This window comes from Corella eumyota, chromosome 6 (assembly GCF_963082875.1).
Source record: "Corella eumyota chromosome 6, kaCorEumy4.1, whole genome shotgun sequence".
NCBI classification, from domain to species: domain Eukaryota; kingdom Metazoa; phylum Chordata; class Ascidiacea; order Phlebobranchia; family Corellidae; genus Corella; species Corella eumyota.
This window is the reverse complement of record NC_137495.1, coordinates 2169382-2191866: the sequence shown is the minus strand read 5'-3', so window position 1 is coordinate 2191866 and position 22485 is coordinate 2169382. Positions and strand designations below refer to the sequence as shown.

Sequence of the window (22485 nt, the reverse complement as noted above, 5' to 3'; positions counted from 1 at the left end):
CAAATGTTTAAAAATGATAATAAATTTAAATTATTTCTTTTTTGTTGTAATTTAAAAATATTGGTTTTGTACTAAATAAGCAAAATACTGTAAAATTAATAATTTTTTTTTGTTCTAGAATGGAATTGCTTCTGAATCACCCCACGGTTACTCCCCCAGACCCTACGACCTTTCTGGAGTTTCCTTAAGCAGAGAGATGACCACAACAGCTGAAATGTTGGCGGAAAATTTCCACCTGGTTTGGGCACGTAAAAAAATTCTTGAGAATGAAACAAAAGTAGCTGCAGCCTTAGCTGCTGGTAATCCGGTACCCCAACCCAACGCTGCACAGAATGCAATGCTAGTTCCATATGATAGATTGACAGCTAAGGAAAAGGAGAAGGATAGAAATAAAGCTTATGACCTGCTAAAATTTTTCCAGGTACCATGAAATATTGATATATTTTTTAATTTTTAGTAGTACGAGTTGCCGTATGGTCAAGATTTTAATTGTCAATATAACTGATATTTGCCAGCAATAATTTATTCACTTAAAACAATGGACTGTTTGGGGGGCCCTATAAATTGGTTTAGACCTATAAATTGGTCATAAATATTGTCCACTAAACTTTATTTTAAATTAACATCATTTAATTTTAAATGATTTTTTAATATGAAAACTTTGTTAGTATAACACGAATAGTGTTTAAAAAAATCTAAATTTAGTTGAAAACTTAGTTCCAATACTGGTATTTATTTTAGTTTAACAATTATGTTCTGGAGAAAGAGGAAAAAGACGAATCAGAAATAAAATCCTCAGTCGAGAAAAGATTTTCCTCAATTTTAATAACAAGACTTCTTCATTATGTAGACAAGGTGAATTAAAAGTTACTTCAAAATAAAATAGAAATAATACGGACAAAAAATCACATTTTGTACTTTTTAAAATAAAAAAGTACAAATAACATTTTTAATATTTGCCTGGAAAACTTAACCTAGCACCACAAAGGGCAGATATTCTTCTTTTTATTTTATATATTGTATGTTATATACAGTACAGTTAAACTATTTTCTTTAACATTGCATTATATTCAAGGCAATGATATATGTAAACTCAATGTCCCAAGCTGTGGAAGGAATGAGAACACGAAGGCACGAACGAATGTTGTTAGGAGCTCATATGAGACAACATTCTAACAATAATTCAACATCAATGCCTTGTGATGACATGAAGTTCTTTGCAAAGGTAAATATTTGGGTTGACTTTTAAGACAACTGATTCAATTTAAACCAACAAGTTTAATAGTAAATCTACATTTAAATACTGCATATGCATTTTGACTTAACTTAATTAAATTCCAAGAATTTTTAAAAGGTAAGCTTAAAAAGTAAGTAATTACATGTTAAGCTATGTTAATATTAAAATTACTTTGCTATTTTTAGGTGGCAATGCCGTTTATAGAATCCTACTTTAAAACCCAGGAAATATATTATGTTCCAATGAGTGGGAATGTTAATGAAGGGATGGCAACTGCATCCAACAAGGAAAGAGAAGCTGTGGCAATGTGAGTTAATTTTATAATAATGCTCTGACATTTAAAAACTAAAATTAAAGCACTTTTGCTATTTTGTCTTTGAAAATAAAACTGTAGCAGTTGGTGTTATAGTCAAAGCGTCTTTGGGCTTTTGTCTAAATTTGATGACTTTGAATAAATACTTTGAATAGTATTAAATTAACATTATTTAAAATATTCATATTTTTATTTGTGTAGGTTGTTTTGCAAGATGGCACTGCTAGTAAGACAACGAATTTCATTATTTGGTAAGATCAATTTTACCTTATAAAATCTATATTTTCAAACTTGCAACAAACTAAAGTTATGTTTATATTAAAGGGGTCGATGCTAGATCAGCAATTTCCAGCCTTGAAGTTCTGGCAAGATGCTTAGATGCCTCGTAAGTTTAATCTATAATATAAAAGTTAACCAATGTTTAGGCTAAGAATTAAGAGTTTGTTAATGGGTAAACAAATTAAAATTATGCTGTGTTATGATATATTCAATTTATTTTCTTTAGAACTTTGATGAAATCAAGTCACAATGAGGATGTTAAGCAAGCTTTAATGACCTTTTTTAGTAATTCTGCTGAGGACTTAAATACAATGTTGGATCATATCCAAAGGTATTTATACATTTAAACTCTTTTTATATGTGGTGAACTGAGGTAAATGTGATTTTAAAACTTTTTATTATTTTCTATTCTGTTATACATTTGTTGATGGCCTGCCCTATGGTTTTAAATTGTTGTATTATGGTCGCAACTGTTAATCAATATTTGCCAACGCTAATTTTCTTGTGCACCGCCAATGGCAGTTTTATTTATTTTGTAGGCTTATAAATCGGACATATATAAATACATGTTGTTAATATTGCCATTAAATTTAACCAAAAATTTATTGTTTTTTTTTATTCAGTGGCAAAATCAAGCAGTTAAGTAAGATGATAATTGGATCAAATGAATCAAGTTACGTCACTAATTGTTTGTTACCAGTTCTTACAACTATTTTCTCACATTTGGGTTCTCATCATTTTGGAAAAGATTTATTAGGTTGGTTTTAAACTTCTTTCAATAACCTAGGTAACAGAAAGGTTAAATGTGAACCCTTTGACTATGGGCCTTTGGTATTTTAATTTTGCTGGTGTCCATATTGGTGTAGTCAAAAACATAGTATATATATTAATTAAAAACAATTACATGTGAATGCTATAAAACTAGATCTATAGTAAGATAAAATACCTTGGTTGTTAACTTGGCTTTATCAAGGATAATCTGATAACATTCTATTTTTTTAGTTGATGAAATTCAGGTTTCTTGTTACAAGATTTTAAATGGACTTTATAGACTTGGTACAGGGAAAGAAGATCTTATTATGAGGTATTTTAAACTAAACAACTAATTATTTAAACTCTGTAAATAGGTTAGTAATAAACCTTCATATTTTTGAATATATTTGTACATAATACATACACTTAATGTTCAATTCTCTAAATATTAAATTAGCTTAGTATAAAGCGTACTTTCTTAAATATATCAAAATATTGTTTTTTATTAATCTTATAAGCCTTGTGCCAGCTATAGAAGCATAGAAATATTTATAGTTATAGTGTTTAAATCAGCTCATCATGCTTTTGCATGATAGCTTATTGCATGTTGTTTATTAATCCATGAAATTAACAGTTTAAGAAAGGATGGAGTTGCTGATCTTTCTGTTCAAATTACTGCCAAAATATTTGATGAGTAAGTTGCATGTAGGCTTAACTAACTTAAACTAAGTAATTTTATAAGAACATAATTCTGTAAGAGTAAGTAGGCAAATGTATATACTCCTGATTTATATTGTATTCTTTATGTAGTAATAAACAAATTCTAATATGAGGTAAGTCAGGTTAATAACACTAAAAATTAATAAAGGTGACATGGTACTGTAATGACTTAACGAATGTTACTTTATGATAACCTTGTAAAATAGGGTGATTTTGTAATCGTTGAAAATTGGTTGCTCTTTTAAAAAACTGTAAAATGGTTTAAACATACCTTTACTTATTAACTTAACACATTGCATGGCCAACTATTAAAATTTTATTGACACTACTACTTAAAGATTTAATTAATAAACTGATAACTTTTTAAAATATTTAATTTTAGGCACAGATCAGTTGTAGGAGAATGCTTGGCTGCTTTTTCAAGCGCTTTTCCAGTTTCTTTTTTGGAACCAGAATTAAATAAATTCAACCAATATTCTATCTACAACATATTAAGCATTAAGGACAGAAAATGTAAGTTTGAAAATAATATTATTTGGTAACAAAAGGTTTTCTAAAAACCATACTAAAAAGTCTTTGCACAAATGTCTTTAATTCACTAAGGATAAATAGTGTTACAAGTAATGAAATATGTTTGTATTTATAAATTTAAGTTTTTGTTAAATTATACAAATTTTTTTCTTTTATAAATTTTTTAAATAACTTCTTATATTAATGTTTAAAGTACTTGGTTTGCCTTCCAACCTGGACAATCTGACTCCCTTGTTACCCACTTTAAATACTTTGTTGGAGGATATCGGCAACCTTGCTGACTCTGGAGCTAAATATGAAGATGCTCCTGAGATGATAGACATCATATTACCTATGATTTGCAGGTAAACAATGTAGTAAAAGAAGTCTAATTTGGGGTTAGTTTGTAATGCAATAAGCTTGCTAAAACTTGGATTTTTAGTTTACATTTACCAATTTAAATGTGATAAAAAGTCATTTTTGAATGCTATAATAACCTATAAAACATTCTGTTTAAAACTTGTATTGCTTATAATAGATGATTAGGCTGTTATGTTGATCTACACTTAAATAAGGTGTTTGCAACACATATATATTACTTAGTACTTTAATTTTTTGTTTTAATTCACAGTTACCTACCAAGCTGGCTTGAAGATGGACCTGATTATTTCAACAAAAACAAACAAATTTCCACCCAAAATTTATCCATTCTACCTGATCACGAACTAGCTACTGGATGTTGTACAATTGTTTCAAATGAAACTCTCACAAATGTTCTTTCTAATGTTTTGAGGCTAATTCATAATAATCTGGGAACAGATGAAGCTGATTGGATGAAAAGGGTTGCTGGTAATAATATGTTTTTACTATTTTTTTATATAAATTTACAATACTACTAGTTTATAGCCTGCCATACAGTCAGAATTTTAATTGCCATAATATAGCCACAATTCTTATCTTTTATTTGCCCAATTTACCAACACACCACAAATGGTAATTTTTTAAAAGCTTTAAATAGGTTACATTATACATGGATTAAAATCACTAAATTTGCTTTAAATAGTGTAAGTCAATAGGTAAATTACTATTTTTCTTATAAAATTAAAATTGTACAACTCTTATTTTTTTTAAATAAAGTATTTAAATGTTTAATCTAGTTTCAGTTCAACCCATTATGGTGAAAAGTGATTTAGGAATTCTAAGATCTCATTTTCTTCCAATTCTTCGTAAAACTTTAAAGAAAATAAATCAAACCAGGAACTTAGAAGAACAGGTAATAAACTAAATCTAATCTGCTTGCCTTTATCATATCTACATATAACATCACTTAGGTATTTCAAATTTAAATAATTGGTATGGGGCTGCAGTGCTGGTTAAGTAGTTAATGTGAAGTTCATTAGGCACAAATTTTTTTGATAAAAAACCACCAAAGAGCTATATTAATAAAATATTATGGTAATATTGGGAAGTTAGAAAGAGTATTGAAAATATAGGGTAACATTCTTACTAACAAGTTCTTTATTTCACCTTAATCTTTTCACTTTCTTGCATTTTGTTTCACTTTGTCATTAACCTTTCATTACAGCTTGCTGGTCACCTAGGCACTTACAATGATTTGCTTGAAATTGTAAGTCTCACTTTTTATCTCTTTTTTCACTTTATTATCATTTTAATTTCTTTCTACATCATATATTTATCATACTTTCTTGTATTAAAATTATTTTGTTGTCTTTAATGTGGTGGTATAATCTAATTGACTTAAGACCCTTGTATATTACTTTGTAAATGGACCAAAACAGTGGCCTTCTACAACAAGATAAATTTATAAAATTTACTAACTTTGATTAAATTATCACAGGTCAAATATGACAATAGAGTGACCGATGTATCAGATCTAGAGCTAATGATGTTGGAGGATTATGACATCATAACCAGGGACTTGTATGCTTATTATCCTCTACTTGTGCGATATATTGACCTCAGCAAGTAAGAATTAAACAAACATTGTCAATAAATGTTTTATATGTTAAATGGAAATAAATACAAATATAACTGTTTAAAGGTCTCATTGGATAAAGAATAATGATGAAGATGCTGTTGAATTATTTCAACTTGTGTCAAAAATTTTTATAACTTGGTCTAAATCAGTGGTAAGTATAACTTGTTAAAATTTAACTAAAGTATATTAAATTTAATTTATATATTTTAGCTTTAAGCACACTTTTCTATAAGAACATTAAAATTTTGGTAGAAATCTATTAAATACACTTTTTGTTATAATTTTGCCTTCATTAAAAATTGCTTTTTTTTTACTTGTAGTTATTTTAATTTAGAATTTTACTATTTTTAATCAAATGTATGCCTTTTTTACTGATTTCATATTAGAACTTCCGCCGTGAGGAGCAGAATTTTGTGGTCCAGAACCAAATTGACAACATGGGAATATTAACTGCTGATAAAAGTGCAACTCCAAATGCTGCAGCTTTGTTGGTTAGTTTTGTTAAACTTTTTTCAACCTGATAAATTTTAAAATTTGGAAAAGTATTTTTGGTTACATTTCAAGATTAACCCTTTTTTTGTGGGCAGAAAACTGTTCTCTATGAGTGTTTTAATGTCTATATTTTATAAAAATTAAAATTACCGATATTAATTTACTTTTTTAAACCTTCTACCATAAAATAAATGACAGTCAAAAGCTTCTAATTATTGTGTGTAATTTTAGTCAAATCAACGGTTAGTAAGGCGCAGAGGGGATCGTTATTCTCCGTCCACATCCTTGATAGTAGCTTGCTTGAAACGACTTCTACCAGTAGGTTTAAGTTATGGGAAGGAAGGTGATCACAAGTTGTTACAGGAGGCTAAGAATATGTTTTATAAGAGGGAGACTGAGGTGGATATAAAGGAATATATTGCATCAACAATGCAATCTGTGGTAAGATTTTGTAGTTACTTATAAAATAATTAACCATAACTATATCAATATTTATTTTTTAATTTGTGTTGAAAAATTTAAAAAAGGCTTTTTATGCATATAAGGTATGTTTATATGGTGTTACATATTACTAACGAATGGGTTTTATTTGTTGATGAATTCTGGTAATATACTTTGTTTAAAATCAGTATTTAAAAAGTTTGAGACAATGTGTAAATTGGTTTTATTTTTTGTAGAAGGAAAGTGATGTAGAAGAAGATATAACAAAAAAGGTGGACTGGTTTTTGGAAATATCCAGAGTTCAATATTATCTCTACTTGGTAAGTAAAATTACTTTTAAAATATAATACTCAAGTAGTTAAAAAAATAAACTCAAAAAGAATTTTATAGCTAATCCAAAGTCAGCAAAATTTTAAAATTAAATAATTTATTGTGACTACAAAACGTCGTCTTTTACAGGATATAACCAGATTATATATTCATTATTTAGGTTGATCATCCTATAGCATCTCGCAAAGCAATTTGGAAAAAATTGATGACTAAACAGAGAAAACAAGCAGTAGTCTCATGCTTTAGAATGGTCCCACTATACAACCTACCCATGTAAGTTTCATAATAATTATTTAATTTTATGAGGAATTATTTAATTTTATGAGGAATATTAGGTAACATCAGTAAATTTAATGTACATTTAATTTTTATTTAAAATACTTCGCTAAAATTGATTTTTAAGAATGCTTTGGACAATTACAGTTTAGTACTAAGCATATTTTCTTTGCCATTATTAAATTGGTTTGTTTTTTAATTTTCTATTCCCATAAACCAGGCATAGAGTAGCTAATTGTTTCTTATACAACTACATGATCAAATGGTTACAAACTGAGGATCAGGATAAATGTGCTCTTATTGAGATATTAGCGGTAACTTGGTGTACAGTGTTGTATAGGCATGATATTGGGTTTTGTTGTTGGTCTTAAGTGTTTGTAAATTGGATATGTTCATTTTTCCAAGTTGTCCAAATTTTTGTGTATATCTTAAGTTTGAGTTTTGAAGTTAAGATTTTCTTTGTTACCAGTTTTCTTATTGGTAAAAATATTGTGTTGATAGACCTTTTAGAAGTGTTATATAAGATTTGAACAGCAGGTCTTGAATAATTTAACAGTTTAAATCTGTTTAATTATTTTAATCATGTTTCATTTAAGGCACAAAGCACTTTCAATGTTTTATGAACTTTATGCTGATATTTGGGTGAAAAATGAGATAACAAGGTTTGCCCATTCCTTGTTAAACTCCCTCTATGTAAAGGTATATAATACATGCCACAAGGTCACCTACATTACATTATCACTTAGCTTTAGGGATGTGACAAATCGTAAAAAGCTCGGCTCGTACAAGCATCTTAATTTTAAAAAAGCTCGGCCGAGCAATACGAGCTTTTGAATAGCGAAAATAAATACCCAAGTGACCTTTCGGTACGTAACGTAAAATGTATGCCCGAAAAAATACATAAATTTTTTGTTGTGGACATGATTTTTTACAAGTTTTTTTTTAAATTATTTGAATTAAATGTTATATCGCTGCAAGCTTGCTATAGATAAATAATTTAAGATTATATTGCTTTATTTAAAGAAGCGATTTAAAATCGTTAAAACGTGCAGTGAAACGCCGAACAAATTTTACCGGTTTTAAGAAAATTGAACTAATAAAAAGTCTTTCAATAAAAACACTAGTTGGCGGCGTGACAATAATTGAATAACAACGTCATATCTCGCGTGATATAATAAAACCATAGAGATACTAATATGTGTATATATTAGTATATTTATCGGTGAACCGACGAATTTTTCGCAGTGAATTATAAAACTATTGCATTTAAAAAGTTATAACACTGGACGGCGTTCGATTTGCATTATAATGTAGCGAGAAGAAAAAAATTAATTTAGTTGATAATACTCGGATAATTTAACGTGAAAGCTCGGCAAAAACCGAGCCTTTAAAAATGCCTAGGCTCGTACACGAGTACGAGCCCGAGCACTCGGCTCGACACATCCCTACTATTAAGCTATGAATGTATATACCTCTTATAAACACGCTAGTAAATTACATCTCATCAATTTTTATATCACTTTAAAATCACAAATATGGCCTTTATGACTGTATTCATAGACACTAACTAGTATGCCTCATCCAAATATAACCACACTTTCATTTATGAAAAAATTAAATATCTTATTTTGTAATGATTCGGGCAAATTAAGAGCTTGCATTTTATACTCAAATTAAAGATATAGTTAAGCATGAAAAAGGTTTGCGAGCAGTTTTATAAAGCATGGTGTTATTGTATTGTATAAGCTGTATATTAATTAGTTATTGTAAAATTTATTTAAAAATATTATTTATTAACTTTAGCTATAAATTATTTATTAAATTGTTTTTATATATTCATAAGTGAGTTTTGTATTTGGACTTTTCCGTGTTTTAAATTTTGGTTTAAAACTAACATGATATACAATCTAATAAAATATTTCATTTCAGCCAAGCACTGAGGAAAGTGGGGAAGTTGTTCAGTTCGATCCTCTGCGACAAATTATTCAAGTTTTCTGCATGGATGCTGTTACCGCTGACAAGTAAATTTATTGTTTTGTTTATTAAAAAAAAGACTACCTTAAATTTAAAAGCTAGCTAAAACATCTTACATCAAAATAAAAGAATAGCGTAATTTTATATTTTATTTTTTTGTTGTATTTTTACGAAACTCTAACCTTGGATAATCTGTATTTTTAGCACCCAAGTTGTGAACCAATTATATTTGTCCTACTCGGACTTAATGGCACAAAGTTGCCACATGGGAGATGATGAAGATGACTCAGCAGAAGAAGGTGCTGACACAGCAGAATCTTTTGAGGTAAATTAAAATTAAAATGTTTTAAAGTATTAAGTTCAAAACTTGATAAAGCTTTAAAAAATTAAATTTTTTTTAATATTTTTAGGAAAAAGAGAAGGAAAAACAACGTCTTTTGTACGAGCAAAAAAGATTGGCCACCAGGGGAGCTGCAGAGATGGTGTTGTACACAATCAGTGCAAGTGGGGGAGAGGTCAACGATGGGGTCATGGCCTCACTGGAACTCGGGATTGCTTTGTTAACTGGAGGAAATCAACTTGTACAGAAAGTGAGTTTGAATTTTTAGTTGTTAAATAGTTGATATCTTGCCCTTTAGTCAAGATTTCAATTGTGTTAATATGGTCGCAACATTCACCTAATATTTGCCTGCAATAATTTACCTATGTACCACAAATGGCAGTTTTACCGAATTCTGTAGGCCTAAAAATTGGGCATGCACTTATAAATATGGCAATACTATTTATTATAATGGTTTACTCTTATTTGTTACCATGGTGGTGCTTAATACTTACTGCCACAAACTCGGGGTGTTTTTTAAAGCCAATAAATAACTTTTTTATCACACTTGTTTACAGACAATGCTTGAACATTTACAAAACAAGAAAGATGTTCGATTTTTCACTAGTGTTGCTGGGTTAATGAATCAGTGCAGGTAAATGTAATATAGCATAAAATTCTCTAAATCAAATGTGACAACAATTTTGTTCAAGATGTATTTATTTGGTATAGAAAGTTTTAATGATTTTTGCTCATTCTTTTTCTTATTTATACTTTGTTATATTATAGTGTGTTGGATTTAAATGCTTATGAACGTTGTATAAAAGCTGAGAGTCTTGGAAATGCTGCTGAAGGTTCTGCAGCTGGTAAGCGTATTATAACTTTATTAAATCTTTGCAATGATTCATTAAAATACTTATATTTTTGGTCTGTGTATTTGCTAATTTAAAAACTACTTGTATATTGTAAATAAAGGTAATAGTGTATAAGTAGCCTGATATGTAACTGTTTAATTGTTACATATTTAAATACAACTTTAGGTACTTCCTAATATCATTCTTTTTTGCTTATTTCAGGTGAAAAAACTATGAATGATGCCGAATTTATTTGTGCCTTGTTTAGATTTCTACAACTTTTATGTGAAGGCCATAATGCTGGTAAGAATATAATTTAACTTAAATATCTAAAAATTCAGGGTTAAAGTTAAATTTATGAAAAACTTAGAACTTAAAATTTGCCTTTATCACCTTTTCTTATCAATTTTTTTCTTCAAGTCTCACTTTTTCTTATCAGGTCTTACTTTTTTTAATGAAGCCTCTACAAGCCTTTTTTTAAAAAGACTTTTTTTAATCAACCTTCACATTTTATATGATTTTTTTTGCATTTTTTAACAGATTTTCAGGATTATTTACGCACCCAAGCAGGCAACAACACTACAGTGAACATAGTAATTTGTACAGTGGATTATCTGTTAAGATTACAAGAATCTATCAGTGATTTTTATTGGTATTACTCAGGGAAAGAAACAATTGATACTCCAGTAAGTATTTGGTATACTTTAAGTACTTCAACTATGAAATCTATTTAGAATATTGTTATAGGGGGCGACAGAGTTCTGTATCTTAAATTTTTTTTTCAATTAAATTAACATGGCAATTATTTTTTTAATTTTGTTTTAAGGGTCAAGAAAATTTTTCCAAAGCAATTGGAGTTGCAAAACAAGTGTTTAATTCCTTAACTGAATATATACAGGTAGGCTATTTACTGTTATGCTTTAATACAATTTTTTATAAAAAAACTGTATTTTTACAGATTTTTATTTTATAGATTTAATGTCTTATTTGCACTGTTACCATATTAATAAGTGTAATTTAAACTATTTTCTTGTGCCAATATTCAATATATCACTTAGTTTATTTAACTTATATTTAATTTGTTTTAACTTATTCAGGGCCCTTGCCAAGGTAATCAGCAAGCATTAGCTCGTAGTAGATTATGGGATGCAGTGGTTGGATTCTTACATGTGTTTGCTAACATGCAGATGAAATTATCACAAGACTCAGGAAGGCAAATGTCTTTGTTGGAGGAGTTATTGGATTTACAACAAGATATGATTGTCATGCTGTTGTCTATGTTAGAAGGTATGAAATATTTTTAAATATTCTAAACTAGTCGATAGTCGTCCTATGTTTGGCATTTTAATCACTGTAATATGTCACAACTCTGCTCTAACGCCAGTTTTATTTGCACCAACACCAGTTTTGTTTATTATGTTGGCCTATAAATTAGACATACATACATATTTAAGTAAATTTGCAAAATACAAAGTTATTTTTTCTTCCCAAGCCCAGTCTAAAATTGCCTTTCTCAGTTTTGTATACATTAATGTAGGGGCACTTTCTTGTTAGTAACCTGCTTTAATTATAAGAAAATTTAACAAAATTAATCCATGTTTTGTGTTTTTGATTAGGCAATATTGTTGATGGAACAATCGGCCGACAACTTGTTGATACTTTGATTGAGTCATCACACAATGTTGGACTTATCCTCCGCTTCTTTAACATGTTTCTACGACTTGATAACATTACTTCCCCTGAGCAGTTTAAGGAATATGATCCAGAGAATAAGGGAGTTGTGTCAAGAAGAAATTTTCAAAAGGCAATGGAGGCTTCTAAGGTTTATACCAGGTAAGGTTAGGGATTACATATTAAGTGTTAGGCATGGTTAAAGTATTGGAATCTAGGTTAAGTAAGCAAAGGGATTTTATTAAACCTACATGTGTGTTGAATATTAAGTTGAATTGGTATAACCCTGAGGCTAAGTAATGTGAATTACCTAATATTGAATGAAAAATTTTAATTTTTGCAAACCTATGTGGCAAATAATATTAATTTTTTTATTGTACCAAATTTTGACATTATTTTTTAACCCTAGAATGTATCTTAATCAACTTTTTCTCCTATAAAATAAAAAGAAATTGCAGTGTATTCAATAATCTTTTTATATTACTTACAGTGAGGAGATCGAGTTTCTGTTAAGTTGTGCTCATTCAAGTGATGATATGAATTTAAATTACAAGGAATTTACCGAACAATTTCATGGTCCAGCTGCTGATATTGGTTTCAATGTTGCAGTCTTGTTGACAAACTTGGCTGAACATATGCCTAATGATACCAGGTAATTATTATTCCATTTACTATAATTCAATCTTGTTTACGTTTAAAACTTACTAAAAAAAGGGTTAATATTAAGTAGATCTGCTTAGTTTGAGGCAACTATGTAGATATTATCCATTTTTTTTAATAATTTGGTTCATATTTACACAAAAATTAATCTTAACAAATGTATAAGATTTATTTTTTAATTTCTGGTTTAATAATACATTTGGCTGCAATCATGAAATAAATTATTAATATTTTTAGGTTGAAAAAGTTTCTGGAGATGGCTGAAGCTATGTTGGAATATTTCCAACCTAATTTAGGAAGAATTGAAATTCTGGGAGGTGCTAAGAGGATAGAACGAGTTTACTTTAATATTAGACCATCAAGGTAAAACTGTTAACATTAGCAGGCAATTAATTTTAATGTTAATAATTTTAAAACGGTTATTCATACTATAGTTAAATATGAATTGATATTCTGTTGTCTGTTGTTATTGCATTTTTGATAAGGGGATAGCTATATTGGAATTTATTAAACTAAAATTTCTCCAAGATACTTAATTTTTAATTATCTAAATTTAGCTTAGAACAATGGTCCAAACCCCAAGTCCAGGAATCCAAGCGTCAATTCTTCTTTGATGTAATTAATGATGAGGGTGATAAAGGAAGGATGGAGGAATTTGTAAACTTTTGTGAAGATACCATTTTTGAGGTAACTAATTTCCAACATTATAACAGACTGGTCGATTTTTTACCTTACAGTCTGTATTTTCATTGTTGATATATTGTCGCAACTCTCAACTTATACTTGCCTGCAGTAATTTGCCCTAAGCATTACAAAAACTGTTTTTTTTTTTAAATACTTTGCTTTAAAAAGGCCTGAATAATATTATCATTAACAAAGCTTTATTATATATATTTGTTTTTTGTTAATAATAAATTTTAACATAAGTTAAATGGTGCCTATGTTGTTTCGCATATATTAATACTGTATAAATTATTATGCAATGTTTGCATATGGACAATTTCTTTACCTAACTGAGTTTTCAGCCAAGACTTTGTAACAAAATATAACCCTGCCTAATCTTCTTCTTTAGATGCAGCTTGCTGCAGAGATCAGTGTTGCAGGGTTCGGAGGAGAGGATGGTGGAGGATCAGAAGAAGATGAAAAAGCTAAGTTGGAGATCGATGAAGATGAGTAAGTCATTAAGCATGAAACTTTTCAAAATAAAATTTTTCAAAAGTTGACATGTAAAATATAAACTTAAAAATGTTTATTTATTACAATTGAATTAATTTTTCAAAAGTTGACAAGTAAAATTTTGACAGTTTTTTATATTTTTCAGATCTTTGAATGTTTTTGAATCATTCATGGCATCTCTAAATACAGCAACTATCAAAAAACAGGTATGAAAATATATTGTGGTATTTATTATTTAAATTACTAAAACTGAAAATTTTTTTGGATTAAAATTAAAATTTTAATTGTTTTTAATTCAGAGTAAAATTTTAAGAGGAATGTCGTGGATTGAGATGTTCACAGCTTTCTTTTGGTTGTTGTTCTCCATCAATGTTAACATTTACAAGCTTATAATCATGTTTATTAAGTAAGTACATCTATTATTCCTGCCAAACTGTTAATCTATATATAATCTATATGTAATGTAGCTTACTAAATAATATATATATATATATATCCAATTTATAAGCACAAAATAAATAAAACTGCCAATTATAGTGCATAGGTGTATTATGATGGGAAAAAATTAGTTGAGACTATATTATCACAATTAAAATTCTGATCATAAGGCAGACTATTGACTATTAAATTATTACTATGTAATTTTGTATAATATAATATAATGTTAACCATTTACATTTAGATATCTGGCAAAATTTCTAAGAGTTACATTCTTTTCAAACCGATTAATACTAGCTGCTAAAAATACAACAATTCATCAAGTTTTATCACAAATGCCTGATCCTACATTAGAAGATATCACCATGCCAACAGGGGTAAATTATTTTGTGTGTTTTAGACATTTTATATTCCACTAACTTACTGTTTATTAAATTAGTAGTATCATGAATGAAGAAGCCCACTTTTTTATATAAGTTTGAAATTGTTTTTAAAGGATAACTTCTCACCCGATGATGAAGAAATTCAAAATCAAATTGTTGATATAAAAGATTCTGATGAGAGTTTTCTGGGTGACATTTTTGGAATTGATATCTCGTAAGCACAACTTTATTTAAATTATCATAGACTTTTTCAAATTATGTGTTGTTCATAAAAGGAAAAGTTATCCCTTTACATAGCTTTGTTACATCATAGCCAATTTATAGCAAATACTTTGATGGCCAATTTATAAAAATTACTTCAAAGCCATTTTGCTACTGATATTTGTGTTGTTAGTATTTTAAAGTTTCATTTAAAACTTTTACATTTAAGATTATGACTTTATATTTATAACTTCTTTTTATGTATATTTCATATTTAACATTTTCTTAATTCAAATTTCAAAGAAAATTTTTTTTAAAGTTTTTATTTTTTTCTTCCAGGAGTGGAAAGTTAATACAAAAACCTGCTGTAAAGAAAGATGTTGGATTTGGAGATTTAAGTATGGAGGAAGCTGCTGAAACTTTAAGCATCTTCAACCAGGACTTTGAGAGTGAAAAATCAACTCCTCTTGGATCCACTCCTGGAAGTTTAAGGAGGAAAAAGAGAGTCTTGAGGGAAAAAACTTTGGATCAAAGTAGAGCTGGATCAGTGGTAAAATAATTTTTTGTATTTATTTTACTGGCTATTGTAACGTATTGAGTTTCAGGTTTAATCTTTATTTATACAATAACAATCTTATTTAAGCTTATTCAAAAAGAAACGAAATAAATACACAAAATATAAGAATATGCATTCAACACTAACAAAGAACTAGTCTATAATGGCTTACATACAAAAAACACAACTGGCAAATAATAAAGATAACAGTAGGCGTAAACACGTGACTAGAAGAAATAAAAGGTGTAAGCACGTGACTAAAAAAGGTAGATAACGGCAGTTCAATATTGTTACAGTATCAGTAGCTTACTGGTCAATTTACTAAGCAAAACAACTTAGTAAATTGACTTAGTAAAAACAACTCAAATTCTTTATTAATGTATTTAAAATTTATAGACGTCAGTTCAGTCTGGCGCCACTTCTCGTCAGATGACCATCCCACAAAAAGGTCAAAGGTTACATAAGATGCCAAGTCTCGAGTCGACGGGCTCAACAGGGTCAACTAAATGGTTACATTGTGAAGAAAACATTGGTCGACCGCAGCGTTATACAACAAAACAAATTATCGAGGACAAATCTGCTGAGTTTTGGAATCGGGTTGATGGATTTAAACAAGGAATTATGGTTGGTGATTAGTATACTAATTATTTTTATACCCTTTTTTGTCTTTAATGTTAAAAGACCGACTTAACAGTTATTAGTGTAACATTAGGAAAATCATTTCTTCTGATGAAATCAGTAAAAATCGAGCCTAGGACCTCATGTAGTAAACCCATACACTGGGGATTTTCTTGGCTTTGTTTTTAATCCTGTTTTATTTTAATTTTCCTTTTTATTATAGGGAATGTTTGCCCGGAACTTCTACAACTTTAAGATTCTTGCTCTGTGCGTAACTTTTGGAATCAACGTCTTTCTACTATTTTTCAAGGTAGGATATTAACGTTGTGCAAATAGGCTTTTACTACTTAAACGATTAAAATTTTTACCATAGCTAAGTGTCTAATATATGATAGTATGCTAAATTTTTCCTAAAATATATTTTTTGTTATTGTACATAACGTCAGACATCGGTATATAATGTATTGTAACGAATCCGCCATTTTTTGTTTACGTCAAGCGTTATCTGTTCCTAGCCACGTGTTTACACCGTATCTCTATTACGTGTTCTGAAACAAGTGATTTATAAGTTTAACTGTATTTGATTGTATATACAATACAATCAAATAGGTATTTTGTGATACGAGTTAGTGGGCAATTGTACGTAACTTTCCGCAATAAAATAAAATACTATAAAATATACAACACTTTATCATACAAAAGATATTAGTCAATTTACGTTACCGTATATTTATTTTAACTTTTTAATTCGTTTTTTTAGTGGAACAGCATAACTAATGATCTTGACATGGACTCTGAATCAAATGAAGAAGATGAAGTGAATTATGAGATTGTTCTGGAATCAGATATTGATTATATGGAGACTGGGTTGATGGTTTTGTCGATTCTTCATATTTTTCTCAGTATTTCTATGCTGGTGTCTTACTATGGGCTAAAGGTCAGTTTTAAGCGTATATACAAAAATAAGTGTAAATAAACAAGTGTACAATAAAATAGTTTATATTAGAATGGCCTTAGTGTTAAATTTGACAATTCAAATCGTTACACAAGCATTGTCACCAGCGCTCTAGAGTGCACATGTTTAATGTAAATTCCCTTTTTCATTAAAAAACCGTTGTACGTTAATTTTGACCTATACTAACAATTGAATATATAAAATTTTCATTTGAAATTTTTTCTCAAATTTTTTTCTAAAAATTTTAGGTTCCACTTGTAATATTTAAACGGGAGAAAGAAATAGCTCGAAAACTAGAGTTTGATGGATTATATATAACTGAGGAACCCTCTGAGAACGACTTTGCTGGAAAATGGGACAAGCTGGCCATTTCCTGTCCTTCTTTCCCTTCTAATTACTGGGACAAGTTCATCAAAAAGAAGGTAAAAATTTAATTTACTTTTTTAACTATTTTTTAACTATATATTTAATTTACTTTTTTAACTATAAAAATTTAATTTACTTTTTTAACTAAGTGACTTGGCCTGACTAAGCATTAAAACGCTTAACGTTAGGTATTGTTATATGGTTTATGTATTCACATGCCGATTTTACGGAAAAGAAGGGTTATAAAAAAATAAAAGTTCCGATATAAAGGTCAAACTTTCTTTCTTTTTTTTGATAACAAATCTTCTGTACCAAAATGCCTTTTGTAAGGCACTGTGGTGTTCATTAAATTAATCTTAATAATTTGTATTTATTTATGTTTTTCTACATACACTAAAAAGTTGAATTAAAATTCCTTAAATGCACGTTTCTAATTTCCCAATTAGTGACGTCAAACGCACCACAATTTGTAAACCAAACACGTTTCTTTCATTCCTTAGCTGTAAAAAACACGTGCTCTCATTCACTGTTGTAGAACTTGCAGTAAAGTTAATAATGTTTTCTTTATTTAACGTTTTAACTAACTACGCATTATTTAACAATTCTATTTAAATAAGCATAAGGCAATAAATTTAACAAACAAATTGTGTGTAATTATTGGCATCCTTAGCACTATATAATATACGAACTCCTGCCGTGCGAAAAAATAAATCGGCAGGTAAACTATTAAGAAATTTAGTTAATATTATTCAAAACTGTCATAGTCAACTTGAACTGTCGTCCAGGCAACAAATATAAAGAAAACTTACAGTTGTAAAACTAACATCATGTTAGTTCAATTGGAACTATTTTTGCTGTTAAACAATTTGTGATCAAAATTTTAAAGTTATGTTGCTTATATTTAAGGTAATGGACAAATTTGGGGCTCAATGTGGGCAGGAATATATAAGAGAATTATTGGGAATGGATAAATCGAATACAAGTTTCTTGGACGAAGAGAAAAAGACTGATGAAAATTTTATCACACAAACGTAAGTACCTTGTTTAAGGTAAATGTTTACGCCTATATAAAGTTATATTTAAAACTATATATTCATATGGTACTTAATGGTATAAGATATTAAATATTGTTTAAATGCTTGTTTTTTTACATGAACGTAAAAAAATATTTACTTCAATTTTTTTTAGATTGAGTAACTTTGATTTAAAATATACCTTCTGGAAGATTGGGGTAATGTTCAGTGACCAGTCTTTCTTATACCTTCTCTGGTACTTTGTTATGTCAGTATTAGGCCAATACAATCGTTTTTTCTTCTCACTTCATTTACTTGATATTGCTATGTGCTCAAAAGGACTTCGAACTATTTTAACCTCTGTCACTCATAATGGAAAACAGGTTTGAAAAATGTTTGGAGTTTTATAACATAGTTATTAATCAGCAGATAAGAGTGTAGTGGTTCGGACCCTAGACTTTTCATACGGCTATATTACTACATTTGACTTTACCAAATCAGGGAACGAAATAACAGATCGCTGTTCGCTAACATTGATTCGTTTTTTAAATATATTAGAAATATCGAATCAACCAAAAAAGATTTAGGCAATAATAAAATCTTTGTGTATACTTATGTATTTTTACGAGCTATTTTAAACCGGTTTCGAACTAATTTAATTACATAAACATAATCCTGCCTGAATGTAGGTTACTATAGGGCATTTAATAACAATAACTTTTAAGGATCTTACAATGCGTTTATTTTACTCCCTTAGTTATTTAGTTGTTGTGCAATGTAGTTAAACTTCAGTAAGAAGCATAGTAGTAGTACATTTTAAAAATGCAACTCAAGGCGTTGAGTGTTATAAAAAAAACTAAAATCACTAATTGGGCCTAATCATTGCTCTAAAAATTGCGACCTTATTTTAAGCGAATCTATTTTTAAAGGTTAATTCGTACCGTACACATAAGGCTTCACCACTTTACAATATAAAGTTTAATTCCAATTGCTTTCGTGGTATAGTTAGTACACTTAATCCTATTCAGAAGTTAGTCGACATTGAATTATATTACTTTTGTAGCGGTCTCCGTCGACCCAATCGGAAGGTTTTATTTTTAAGTTAAAGACAGTTATTTGTTTTTCTTAACTAGCTAATTGCTCGTCTGCTGGTTAGGAATTCTTAAATTAACCACGCAGGTGAATTCACTGTATAATCATATTATACGGCAATTTCTTATTCTAATAGAATTCCAATTTCATTAACGATAAACAAAAAATTAAATTCCAAAATCCAAAAATACAACTACTTTGTAGAAAGGCATAAGATAACTGTTTTTAAAAGAAGAACAAAGAATAGAATCACATGTCAAAGGCAAACCACAGATTTTAAAAACAAATTTAAGATTAAAAGACATATCAAAATAGGAGTTGATATAAGGTTTTGATGAAATCAAGAAACGATAACAAAAATAATTCCCACCAAATGTGAAATAAATAAATTTAATTGTTTTTAATGTGAATGAAAGGTTAGCTTATGCACAATAAGCTACACTTTATATGTTATTGTTTACAATTTATAAATTTTATTATAGCTTTGTCTTACTATCGGACTGTTGACAGTTGTTGTATATCTCTACACTGTTATTGCTTTCAACTTTTTCAAGAAGTTTTATAATAAGGGAGAGGGCGAGGAAGACGATTATAAATGTCACAGCATGTTTACCGTAAGTACAATATGAATTGCCCTAAGTGTAATTTGGTATACTGGTTGTCTACTTAACCTATGGCTGCATTTTAAACTGTTTTAATGATGGTTACAACATATATTGTCAAGTTATTAGAGTAGTTGTAAGATGGGTGTGTAAAATTACATAGTTATGGTTAGTTGAACCTTTCCAACAAATTTTAAAAAAGCTCTTATTTTTTTAAAAATTAAAAATAAATTACCAAATGACCCTCACAAATAATGTCCACTAAAACTGTTGTGAAAAAGGTCATAGAGGAACTGATTTGCCCTTTTTTATTAAATAAACGTTAAAATATATATTTTTTTCTTGTTAACTTCAAATTTTCCCATAGTGCTTTCAATTTCACTTATATGCTGGCGTGAGGGCTGGTGGTGGTATAGGAGACGAGTTGGACGACCCATCAGGCGATGCTTACGAGTTTTACCGAATCGCTTTTGATATTTCCTTTTTCTTCTTCGTGGTTGTCATTCTACTTGCTATTATTCAAGGTAAATAATAGATGTATAAACCGATTTACCAATTTTAAGGGCCATTAATAACTAAGTGTACATTACTTAAAAATTCGCGCTGACAAATTGCATTGAAAACAACATTACGTCTAAACTAGTAGCTTGGAATCGTGGAACCGTAATTTTTTTTCATTTATTTATCTTCAATGTGGAAAGATTGACTTACGACCTAAACATGGAGTAACATTTGTTACCCCGACCCAGTCTTAAGTAGTTTTAGGACCTTATAAGCAGTTTAGGATCTTATAAGTTATAATTGCCCGATAAAGATCTTTTGTAGTAAACACAAGTGTTCTGACCGTCGCACGATGCTACTGGTTTTATATTATTGTAGTGCAATTGTTGAAGATTCAGCGTTCTAGGAACTGTTTATCACCATTTTGGTTTCTGTTATAGGTTTGATTATCGATGCTTTCGGTGAACTTCGTGACCAGCAGGAACAAGTTAAAGAAGATATGGAAACCAAGTGTTTCATTTGCAGTATTGGAAACGAATATTTTGACCAAGTTCCGCATGGATTTGAAACGCATACCATGCAGGAACACAACCTCGCTAATTTCATGTTAGTTTTAAGCTATTTTATCGTAGACTTATAGCGTTGAGTCACTGTTATTGCTTTGACCCAGCTTTAAATTAGTTTTTCAAGTTGTGGATAATATTAACATGCTATTTTTGACTAGTGGTAAATTATATTGGAGTCTTTTTTTCAAGGATTCTACAAATTAATACAGTCAATAATGTGACAACTGCGTCCCCTAGTATAAATAATTTTTGTTTTTACATTATTTAACTTCGATGTGGGTAGGTTGACTTAACGACCTAAACATAGAGTAATATATGTTACCCTGACCCAGTCTCGAGTCAGTTTAAAATATTAAACTTTGGCAGTTTGAAATATTAATAATTTAATTGCCCAATATTTACAAGCTGCTAATTAACTCAATATTTACAAGCTGCTAATTAACTGTCAGCACAGGTTTATACCGTTTATAGCGCCTTTGTTGAAGGCGCTACATCATAAGAGCAGTAGGGTTCGAACCTAGGACCTCATGTAGTAAAGCCAAGTGTTTTAACCACACCACAATGTCGGTGGTTTAAAACCGAAGGTCTAAACTTTCATGCAAATGTATTGTACTGTGATTGACTTGTTCTGTATATTGTAGGTTTTTTCTCATGCATTTGATTAACAAAGATGAAACGGAATACACTGGCCAGGAAACGTACGTCTGGCAACAATATCAAGAACGGTGCTGGGAGTTCTTCCCCGCAGGAGATTGCTTTAGAAAGCAATATGAAAACGAACTTGCTGGCTGAAACAAAAACATGTTGCTCCTTTATTAAGTTTTATGATTTGAAGACAGCGATTGTACAACAATATGCTATGAACACATTTGTATGCAAATTGAATCGGTTGGTTTGACTTTTTTTTATGTTGTGAATATTAATTTTATAAATTTGTTTCGACGGATTGTTTTTTTAAATAAATTTTAAAGCTTAAATTGCCATTTAGTTTACATTTCATTTTTTGAACGAGCAAGATGGACAGCGATTGATATTTTAACGTTTAAGATTTTATTGTCATTTGCTTTTGGGTCCCCTTTCTTATAACCCCGGTCCCCCACCCCCATTCCCGGGTATCCTTATAACGTTGGTCCCCTTTCCTCAACCCACATACCTTTTTTCTTTTACCATGAAAGTACAAAAGACATAAT

The 22485-nt window shown here is 29.3% G+C and overlaps 1 protein-coding gene across 1 annotated transcript in view; it reads left to right on the top strand.

Moving 5' to 3' along the window:
• LOC145755645 (ryanodine receptor 2-like) overlaps window positions 1-22278 on the top strand; it is a 45769-nt gene extending 23491 nt beyond the window's left edge. The window contains exons 64-114 of the mRNA XM_082571894.1: window positions 119-421; window positions 742-855; window positions 1076-1225; window positions 1423-1544; window positions 1752-1801; window positions 1875-1935; window positions 2056-2160; window positions 2453-2586; window positions 2832-2913; window positions 3217-3276; window positions 3685-3815; window positions 4027-4177; window positions 4444-4661; window positions 4970-5085; window positions 5398-5439; window positions 5671-5798; window positions 5875-5962; window positions 6198-6302; window positions 6535-6744; window positions 6981-7064; window positions 7235-7347; window positions 7947-8049; window positions 9280-9371; window positions 9529-9649; window positions 9735-9914; window positions 10222-10298; window positions 10433-10509; window positions 10720-10800; window positions 11038-11183; window positions 11324-11395; window positions 11595-11784; window positions 12114-12330; window positions 12659-12820; window positions 13066-13191; window positions 13386-13515; window positions 13901-14001; window positions 14150-14210; window positions 14304-14410; window positions 14687-14819; window positions 14939-15039; window positions 15366-15576; window positions 15979-16206; window positions 16424-16510; window positions 16961-17137; window positions 17404-17577; window positions 18428-18552; window positions 18710-18917; window positions 20109-20240; window positions 20596-20752; window positions 21170-21335; window positions 21937-22278. Of these exons, the coding sequence (XP_082428020.1) occupies window positions 119-421; window positions 742-855; window positions 1076-1225; window positions 1423-1544; window positions 1752-1801; window positions 1875-1935; window positions 2056-2160; window positions 2453-2586; window positions 2832-2913; window positions 3217-3276; window positions 3685-3815; window positions 4027-4177; window positions 4444-4661; window positions 4970-5085; window positions 5398-5439; window positions 5671-5798; window positions 5875-5962; window positions 6198-6302; window positions 6535-6744; window positions 6981-7064; window positions 7235-7347; window positions 7947-8049; window positions 9280-9371; window positions 9529-9649; window positions 9735-9914; window positions 10222-10298; window positions 10433-10509; window positions 10720-10800; window positions 11038-11183; window positions 11324-11395; window positions 11595-11784; window positions 12114-12330; window positions 12659-12820; window positions 13066-13191; window positions 13386-13515; window positions 13901-14001; window positions 14150-14210; window positions 14304-14410; window positions 14687-14819; window positions 14939-15039; window positions 15366-15576; window positions 15979-16206; window positions 16424-16510; window positions 16961-17137; window positions 17404-17577; window positions 18428-18552; window positions 18710-18917; window positions 20109-20240; window positions 20596-20752; window positions 21170-21335; window positions 21937-22087 (6660 nt within the window). The 3' untranslated portion in view covers window positions 22088-22278. The remainder of the gene's footprint in view (window positions 1-118; window positions 422-741; window positions 856-1075; window positions 1226-1422; window positions 1545-1751; window positions 1802-1874; window positions 1936-2055; window positions 2161-2452; window positions 2587-2831; window positions 2914-3216; window positions 3277-3684; window positions 3816-4026; window positions 4178-4443; window positions 4662-4969; window positions 5086-5397; window positions 5440-5670; window positions 5799-5874; window positions 5963-6197; window positions 6303-6534; window positions 6745-6980; window positions 7065-7234; window positions 7348-7946; window positions 8050-9279; window positions 9372-9528; window positions 9650-9734; window positions 9915-10221; window positions 10299-10432; window positions 10510-10719; window positions 10801-11037; window positions 11184-11323; window positions 11396-11594; window positions 11785-12113; window positions 12331-12658; window positions 12821-13065; window positions 13192-13385; window positions 13516-13900; window positions 14002-14149; window positions 14211-14303; window positions 14411-14686; window positions 14820-14938; window positions 15040-15365; window positions 15577-15978; window positions 16207-16423; window positions 16511-16960; window positions 17138-17403; window positions 17578-18427; window positions 18553-18709; window positions 18918-20108; window positions 20241-20595; window positions 20753-21169; window positions 21336-21936) is intronic.
• The last annotated feature ends 207 nt before the right edge of the window (window positions 22279-22485 follow it).